This window comes from Lepisosteus platostomus, chromosome 1, assembly GCF_059453375.1.
Source record: "Lepisosteus platostomus isolate fLepPlt1 chromosome 1, fLepPlt1.hap1, whole genome shotgun sequence".
Classification (NCBI taxonomy): Eukaryota; Metazoa; Chordata; class Actinopteri; order Semionotiformes; family Lepisosteidae; genus Lepisosteus; species Lepisosteus platostomus.
This window is the reverse complement of record NC_142611.1, coordinates 55,191,433-55,200,967: the sequence shown is the minus strand read 5'-3', so window position 1 is coordinate 55,200,967 and position 9,535 is coordinate 55,191,433. Positions and strand designations below refer to the sequence as shown.

At 39.6% G+C, this 9,535-nt stretch overlaps 1 protein-coding gene across 1 annotated transcript; it reads left to right on the top strand.

Annotated features, from left to right (window-relative positions):
* Window positions 1-1,902: 1,902 nt before the first annotated feature.
* LOC148678238 (homeobox protein not2-like) lies at window positions 1,903-3,521 on the top strand. The gene is made up of 3 exons (XM_088648762.1): window positions 1,903-2,341; window positions 2,482-2,669; window positions 2,960-3,521. Exons 1-3 carry the CDS (start codon window positions 1,969-1,971, stop codon window positions 3,158-3,160), a joined length of 762 nt encoding a protein of 253 aa, XP_088504888.1. The 5' UTR covers window positions 1,903-1,968; the 3' UTR covers window positions 3,161-3,521.
* The last annotated feature ends 6,014 nt before the right edge of the window (window positions 3,522-9,535 follow it).

Here is a 9,535-nt window from a genome sequence, read left to right as displayed (position 1 = left end):
TTATTGACCTATCTTCATTTAGAAAATACCTTCTAATGTACAGTTTAGTAAAAAAATAAAAAGTATTATTCAGTCTTCATAGGAGAGAAGACTGGAGTGTTGTGCAGCATCATATTACGCTTTATCGATGACATAGATATATTTGTACAGAACTGACGAATGCGAATGCATTGAATTTGAATGAATAAAGCTCATATTTCGAGTCAAGAGCCTTGTCAGTGTGCGTTGGCTGCAAATGAACAATATTAAGGTAAATTCCTCACTGAAAATTGGTAACACGCTTTTTTATTGTATTTAGATGTGTGGAAAGTGAAACGTGAAAACGTGTTGAATTTTTTTTAAATTTTGTAACGAAATTTGAGTCCCAGCCCTTGTTCTCCATCCTTTAGAGCCATTACATCCCCAGGACCTTTCTACCAGTTAAGGGTTGAAGAAGCTGTCACACGGAAAGCTCTCTTTAAAACGAAAAACGTTCCTGGGCAAGGACGGTGGTTAGTCGAGCAGTACCACTTTGTCAGTATGTAAAACTCGCTCGAGTGAGTTTTTTTTGCTGCCTTCCAATTCTCGGGAACCACTACAGCTGCAAAAAGAGACACTCCCAGTGAGGTACCACTTCCAAAGTCATCAACGAGAGGAGGAGCAAGAGGCAGGCGTGCTGAGTTCCAACTCAGCCCAAACAAACTTCGGGAAGAGAAGTAAAACAAAACTGCAGCGGTTTAATCGTTTAATTTGTTTCACTTGCATAAAAACCCTTGAAAACGAAATTGGAACTTCCTGCCCAATAAAATACAATAAAAATATAATGTAATATGGTGTCTTTTTATTTCAGGTTCAGCTTCTTACACAGCTAGAGGTGCGACTTTTCACAGCTCGTTAGCAAAAACGAATTTAACAGCAATAATCATCTGAATCCAATCAAAGCCACCCTTTTTTTATCCGGCAAACAAATTACACGTGTTGCCTCCGAAGGTACCGTTACAAAAGCGGTGAAGCGCCTGATTAATAATAATAATTGCTTACACTTATTCAGCTCTTTTCTGGACCCTCCACTCAAAGCTCTTTACAGGTAATGGGGACCCCCCTCCACCACCACCAATGTGCAGCATCCACCTGGATGATTAATAAACTATAGCCCTCTAATGACTGTTGTGTTTGTGACTCTGTTGTGTTAAAATGCAATAAGAGAATTGGTTTTCTTCCACTGTGTCAATAAACCCAGAAGTGTGTCTATATAGGTCAAACACAAGAAATTGTGCTAACAATTAGATACTGTTCAGTTATGTGAAAAAAAAGTTATTGAGTAAATTTATAACAATTCACTCACCGTACACACGTGTATTTGAATAAAGGATTGTTATACTATATAACATATTCATTATACTGAACGTGTTGTGGTTCAGGGATGGAGATATTAATAAATAACAAGAAGGCGCAGACATAGTGTTCATCCTAGTCAGCGATTTAAAATAATGCGATTTATTTATGTCCGTTTTACTCTCCAATGGTGAAGCTATTTGTTCCGCTGCTTGTACAACATCTGTCGGCTCGCTTTGAGACTTAAGACAAGAAGTAAGATGATTAGGTAACATCAAGGCTTTCTCAGCGGTAATTATTGCTTCTGGAGTTGGGATCCTTTCAAGAATTTGTACAAACCGCACCCCCTCCCCTTAATTTCAAGCACCCTTTCTCTGTTTAAGTTTCCTCTAAAGTCTTGTCCTGGACAAGGACATTAGGATATTGACAGTCGCAGCATGTCAGTAGTCAATCAATTAATTGAATCCCTTGTCGGACCGGTCATTTTTTCTCATCTGCTACTTAAGAAGACAAAAGCGCAGCAGGGGTGTTTTGACACGTAAGGGCTGTGAGGTGGGTATAAAAGGAGGCACCCATGCCTGTTTGGGACAGACCGAGGAACATCTACCTGTGGATCCGCACGGTACTCCGACTAGCTCTCCGGGGTTTGGAACGATGCAGGTCCCAGCTATGCCTCTTGGAATGTACGGGTACCACTTGCAGTCTTGGGCGCCTGTCTACCCAGAATACGCAAGCAACAACAACAGCCCTGTCCCAAAACCTTCCAACGGGAAATCTTTCACCATCGACGCTTTGCTGGGCACGTCTGAGCAGCCTTCCGCGACGTGTGAGCGGGCAAGCCCTCCTCACTGTGGAGGAAACTGCCAGCCTGCTGTCCCTCCGCTGTCGCTCCAGCCACCGCTGTGCCCGCAGATGGCCCCGCACCTCTACACGCCGAACTTTCTGCAGTCGCACTCGGGATACCCTGTTTGCTACTACCCGCACCTCTCTTACCAGGAGCCCTGCCGCGGAGGTTTTTACACTCAAGGTACATTTCAACTTCTCCTTTTGGCTTTTGCGAATTTCAGTCGTCGTATGTTGGTATTCCGCTGCGAGGAAAACCTCTAAATAAAGACAAGACCGACACTCTTTGGTATGGTTCTTAATATTTTTCATTTATTTTGGCAGCAGACCCCCATCTTTCAAAGAACAGCGTGCCATCTTTCAAACACAAGCCGGGGAAGTCAAAGCGAATGCGCACCATCTTCACCAACTTGCAGCTCTCCAGGCTGGAGAAGGAGTTTGCGCGACAGCAGTACATGGTCGGCTCGGAGAGATTCGTCCTGGCGTCTTCCTTGCAACTCACCGAGGCACAGGTAGGCTTATACGTTCGATTATATCAATACACGTGTTGATTACTCCACTGTTCGGCAATTAATCGGCAACGGACTAGCACACCTCCAGCCACGTTTCGAAAAGTTCGTTTTCAAACTACTTCTAAGCTTTTTTAAAAAAATATTTAGTTCATGGATGGAGTGGTCAGTCATTGCAACCACTTGAGTTAAAAGAAATGAACAAGACGTATTTATTTCGTGTGAGAATTCAGGGAGTCATGACAATACCCCAGCGATAATAACCCTTATTTCGTTTCTTCCTTCTTATCTAGGTTAAAGTTTGGTTCCAGAACCGCAGGATCAAGTGGAGGAAACAGACTCTGGAGCAACAGCAAGCGAAACTGGCGAAACTTGGTCTCGCGTCGCCGGAAGACAGCGCGGACTCTCAGCAGGGCAGCGAGGGCAAGCAGGAGGAAACTGACGGCTCCGAGGAGTCCGTAGACGAACTCGAGGTCTCCTCGCCCCAAAGCTGAGGGGCTTCCAGCTTGAACTGTCCCTTCCTGAGCTCCACAGCCACTCGACTGTATATAGCCAATTGTATGATACATATTGTATAGCCTCAATATTTTAAGATTTGTACAAATGTGTAAAATATGTATATTACACGTTGGCTTTTTGCAGCGCAATGTTATTATTTATGATACATGTATATATGATTTGCACCCGAAGGAAGCTCAACAACCAAAGCGTTGAGTCGCCTTTTTTATTTTCCAGTGTGGAATTAACTGTTAGTTGTTACTATGTAGCGAACGCACCCCGACACAGCTCCTTACGCAGTACTATTTATTACCTTGTATTAAAGGAGGACTAATAATAAAAAGCGATTTAAAAAAATCAGCCCTGAAATTGTGTCCTTAATAAGAGCGAGTATGTCCGGAAATGGCTGTGTTAAATTCAATCTAGTTTTCACGATGCAGCTCAAAATCATTCATCCTAATAAACTACAGAAGCAGTTTAATACACCATAATTTGGTGTATTGCCCATTGTTTTTGTGATCTTTTCAGAGTTTGATCTATGAGCAATTTTTGTATCGAAGTAGGTTTATCGTCTATGTGTTTTACCTTTTCGGTCAGACTCCGTAAGAAGCGAGCGCTATGGTACTCTGCATCACATGCCCCTAACTCTTCGTGTAAAGGCGTGCTCTGTGTTCTCGCCCTTGAGGATTTGTCTGACAACAAGAGCAATGAGCTTCAGTTTGGCCCAATGAATCTCTAGATTTGAGAACGTGATCTTAAATCGAATGCAATGTACATTAATACACTGTAAAAGCGGCGAAAGTATTTCAAAGTTTTGGAAATTAAACAACTTCTGAAAGAACAACAATAAATAATTGCACGATGGACAAGATGACAATTTTTGTTATAAATAAATTTCCCATAGAAAAAGCACACAATTCCTATATAACTTTCAGTCTGTAAAATTGATTTTCTCTTTATCAATGCCGTTGTACACCCGAGTTTCACACAGATCAGTGGGTCCGACAAGCGCCAATTAGTACATTAAGTTGGTCTTAATATAATTATATATAGGAAATTTAAGGTGCAGTATTTGTTTAAGTAAACAAATGTATGTTTAATTTGCACAGAAAAAAAATATCCCACTATTAGAAACTTTGAAAATTTGTTTTTTTTTTAATTCATTATGAATCACATTGTTCATAGAATTGTGCGGATCCTTTTCGCCTGGAATATTATATTAGAGGGTAAATAAAAGTGAAGAGGAGTCATATGTTTTATTTAAAAACGAGCAGTACCTAAATTTACAAGAACTCTGTCTAAAAAATAAAATTAAATAAACTTCGTTTTTCAGATGAAGTTAATGATAAATATACACAAACCCCACTTAAACCACAACATTGTGCAAATTACGGTATAAAAACACAAATATGTTTTGTTTACTCATATTGTTAATATCGACAAATTAATAAAGTACGCCACGTGGAAATAATTTCTTACAGAAAGATCATGTTCTGCTTCACAAAAGCAAAGCTATACGAAATGTTCCATGAAAGCAAATAATTAATAAAGTATCGTTCGGTTCACTAACTGCTTTTATGTTGGTGGGAATTCATAGGCCAAGACATAAACTGTATTTGTAAAACTAAGGCAAAACTGCAGCGCTTGGACCTCAAAGAGAATAAACCATGAATTCTGCTCTTTAGCAATAAACGTGTAAAAGTTGGATTATCTCACATAACAGGCTTATTTATATCCAATTCAATCAAAGACCAAGAAACAGCAAAAGGCGCCGATCAGATTGGGAACACTTGCTTGTTTCACTGGAGAGGAACACCGTATGAAAATAGGACATGCGTTTTCAAGACTGAACTATCCTTTCAGTGTTTGTTTTAAAGACACCTGTAATACCTACATTCAAGAAATGAAAGTAAGTTTGACACAATAAATTAAAACCAAGAGGCCTACAGCCTACCAGATTTTAGGGGTTTGTTTTCGGTCTATGGTTATAGGTCTTGTAGGTCTTATAGGCTGCATGCTAAATGTTCTCGAAACCGAGAACCTGAACGAGTTCTTCTGTATTTCTCTTTTGAAACTCGTGCTGATACTATCATGGGTGGCTCGGGTGCCATCCCTGTTGAACTCCGTATCTTTCCGGATTTTGAAAAAATAAGAGAGGATTTGCCTTCACGTGCCAGATCTGATTCTAATGTGAAATTTCAGAGACAGAAAGTTCAGAGACATCGTAAAGATGAATAGCAGCGCTCGCTTTTTACAGTAATCCTATTATAGGTGGTTATATTGTTGGCAAGTACGCCATTTCAAACTTCAATTCAAACAATGAAACAGTTATAAAATGTTTGTTAGTGTTCCCAAGCATTCCATCTCTGCTAATCCGATTTAGGTGTGGATGCCGTTTATGCAATGTAATTTTGCAGTGTGGCTACCATAGATCAACGCTGGACGAGGTAATAAAGACGGCGAGCCTTTTCTACACATAGGATCATTCTCTGGTAAACTTTTGTAAAGCAACATCAAAACGAGAAATTTACCTATTTAAACAGGAATGGAAAGGGGCTTCCTTTTTATTTAAATACGCGACCTCCGCCTTTAGGATGTATTCAGTGTTTTTGCGTTTGTTTTAAGAACACTTCCTGACTGAATATGGTGATGAATTTGAAAATGTTGCCCTCTGACAATAGAACTCTGCATTAAGACTATTTCATTTTAATGAGTGATTTTTATTTTAAACCATCTCTTGCGCCATGAAAATATTCTTTACATTTGCTTAATGTTTGTGTAATATTTTGGAAAGCTTCTTCAATTCATCAATAGAGTATAGAGTTTTATGCAGTCTTCATCCTACTGAAATGGATGAGATATTTTTGATCATTTTGTGTTATTCCGTTTTAGAGGTACGGGTTGATTAAGGATATGTGACATTAAGTGGAGGATTTAAAAAAAAACAAAGAACAATGAGATTTTCAAAGCACAGAGCGTAACAGTGTGTACAGTAGTTTCAAGGCAAAACACACAGAGATGACTCTCAGAGTTCCGCACGTGTTCAGCAGACACTGACACAGGGACACATAAACCAGGAAGAAAAATGTAATCGACAAAAAGGGACTGTAAGGTAGGGCAGACAGATGGACAGATAGATAAGCTAGACAGAAAGATCTTGTTCAGAGTGCTGACTGCTCCGACAGCCAACTGTGAGTCTGTGAGTTAATAGCCCAGGCTAGAGGTGGCTAACTCAGTCTACTGTGATTGTTGAGCATATGATCCTGAGGAGATTACTGCTGTTCTGGCTGCCCCAAGGCCAGACTGCTGACGGCAAAGTTAGTTCGCACACCCAGATTAGCAGGGATATCTGTAGCCAGAGGTCATGGAGGTCACTCTAGATCATCCTAGTGGCCCTAGTCCAGCATGTAATCTGGTTAAATGGTCAACAGTGCATCTCCACTGCGATGATTGAGACATCAAGCAAGCAGACTGCAGGCAGCTGTCATCTCTGATCTCCCCACATTGCACACAGAGATCTATATTAAACCTTCATGTCTTTTTCATCAGGATTGTATTCTGCAGGGTGGATGAGGCGAGGCAAGACGATCAGGAGATAATGACATCAATCAAACTAATTACTGCTGCAAAACTGGAGTCCCAGCAGTTACTAGTCAGGGCTGACCTCCTGATTTGGAGACATTTCATCGGCTGCATCCTACTGACAGTCATGGACTGGAGAAAATGGTAGAGAATTACTGCCACACTACATAGAGATTCGCAGACAGAGAGAAGGACAGCAGCACGTTTTCACACACTACTGCAAATCAATTACATCATAGTGGCAGGACTGCACGTTCAAGCCTGTGTCAAAACACCTGCTCAAAAGGTTGTTTGCCAATTTTAAACAATTAGCTACTTCAAACCTACAGAACATGCCAACAATAACAAAACATAAAGGGGAGGCATTTGTCCTGCAGAGATAAAAACTGACTCATGAGTCACAGTGAAATCTCTCCGGGACACCTAACCGGCTTTGAGCAACCTTGAGGGTTCTGGGTACATGGGATTGATGTGGTGTCCAGTTACCAAAAAAAGTAGAAAAAAGAAAAGAAGTTGTGTAATATAAGGACATACTGTAAACAAGGTTTCAAATGAGAGGATGACCATCTTTCTTATTTGATAGTTGATAGATAATTCACCCATTAATCTCATCTAGTTCTTTCTTGCAAGAAGCCAGGGTTTCAACCCCTACAACGTTATTAAGCAGCTTGTTCCACACCCCTACAGCTTTTTGTGTAAAGAAGAGAAGGACGCTCTCAGTTGTAAATTACGCATATGAGTTCAGCTATGTCAGATGAATATGTTACTAAGGCAGATGTTACCAGTTAAGAGCTCCTTCTGGAATCACAACATCATATGTAGAGCAACCACTCAGATGTTTAGTTAACTAATGGCTTACAGAAGACTTAAAAACATTTAGCTAGAAATGTAAACACTAAGAACTGTGCCCAATCTAGACATTTTATGTAATTCACATTTAGTTAGCACTACGTTAAACCACATTGCTGCTCATGTGCTCAAGTAGTAGACTGTTAGCAGCTCATGAGCTTTATGTGCTTAAGTGTATACTTACAGTATGTACAAGATGCAACTCAACTCTCAAGCAGAACATTTCATTAGAAAACGATACAAAATGAAATTTTGAAAGTTTTTGGGGGGGATTTTTCATTTCAACTCTTACATTTTGCTAAAAGCCTTTTTCTGCACATTGTTGACCTGCTTTCCAGAGCAGTGTAGACTTGTTTCCATTCTAACCACAAGCGCTGTAGAGAAAAGTACCCAGCCAAGCCAGACGCCTAGGGAAAGCTGAACAAGAATGGTCCCGGTGACAGAGACACTGGAACTGGTGCAGTGGGATCTCTCCTGCGTACGGTTATCCTCGGTCAGGTAATCAAGGCCGTACAGATGCTGCGTTAATGCGCGTTTGTCTCTGCTACAGAGGATGGTTAAAACCCGGAACGACTCCTGAAGTGATCAGGACGGATTTCCCCGGCACGCTGTAATCCCATTGTTGCGAGATGCGTGTGCCCTCAGGCTGAGGAGCCTGGGAACAGGGGAGAGGTCCTGTTTGTCCAATAGTGTCCCAATTAGCAGAGGACAATGCTTTAACTGAAAAAGGATAATTAAATACAAGCCAGCGGTAACTTAGCTCTCCCCACTATATTAATGCTCCATCTAAATCCTGTTGTGGCTACATTAAATCCTCATTTGTTAGATGTTTTTAAAGAATGCAGTTCTTTGATCTTATTCATTAATGTGGAGAGACATGCTTGTACTTTATCAGTGGATGAGCAAGGAGGATTATTTTCATTTCCCAAAAGAAAAGTCCTGAGCTTTACTGATATTTAACTGGGGAAAGATTCCAGGACCACATCCAGTTTCAGTAATCTTCTCTACTGTCTCCACCAAATTCTTCAGCCACAAGGAGAAAGCTTATTTAAATCAATACCATTACTTTCCATATAACTCTTTTTCTAAAAAAATGGGCCTCATTTAACTGAAACATTTTCTAGAACATCAGCCAGAATAATTTTTCACAATCTTATTTCAGAAAATCTTAGCCTAACTGCAGTCTAATATATTGTATGCATAATATATGATCATCATTGAGCTCCTTGAAAAAGCACATTATTATTATTATTATTATTATTATTATTATTATTATTATTATTACATCTAGCAGATATTATCAGATGTTTTACATAATGGCACGGTAGAGTTATTATTGTTTGGTAATTCACAAAACAAACATTAATAAAATGTGTATTACTTCATACTTTGTTTATATTATAATTTTAAACATTCTTAAGGTTACAACTTTTTTTTGCTTGCCATCCAGCTACATCTCACTCACACTAGCTTTCCCTGGCAAATCCTAAATAAAAGTGGTTAATTGTATATTATTTTGTCAATGGAAATCAGGTGTTAAATATTTGTTTGCTGTAAGACCACAAGAAAAGGTGCCATTTAGCCCTTCGGGGATTCAGGAACGTCTTGATCCAGGGAACTCATCCAGCGGTTTCTTGAAATAAATCCATGTTTCACTGTCCATTCTAAAGTATATTGTAAAAGGTGACCTTGACAGTGCCTTTGAGGATAATGAATACTTGTATCAAGTCTCTATTACTCTTCTCTGTTCAGGAGTAAAAGGATTCAGCTTCTTTATCCTGTCAGTGTAGGACATTCCCTTAAGAAATTAAGACCCTGAAAATATAATCTATGAACTGTTTCCATTGCAACAATATATTTTCTATATATAGGTTGGTCGGAATTGTTGATTATTCTTGATTAATTTAGTATTCTAAATTAGGTCTCACGAAGACATTATA

Bases quoted from the DNA above. Each gene is read 5' to 3' on its own strand.
- LOC148678238 (XM_088648762.1), top strand. From the start codon at position 1,969: ATGCAGGTCCCAGCTATGCCTCTTGGAATGTACGGGTACCACTTGCAG. The intron at 2,342-2,481 runs GTACATTTCAAC...TTATTTTGGCAG, and splicing joins CGGAGGTTTTTACACTCAAG to CAGACCCCCATCTTTCAAAG. The intron at 2,670-2,959 runs GTAGGCTTATAC...CTTCTTATCTAG, and splicing joins TGCAACTCACCGAGGCACAG to GTTAAAGTTTGGTTCCAGAA.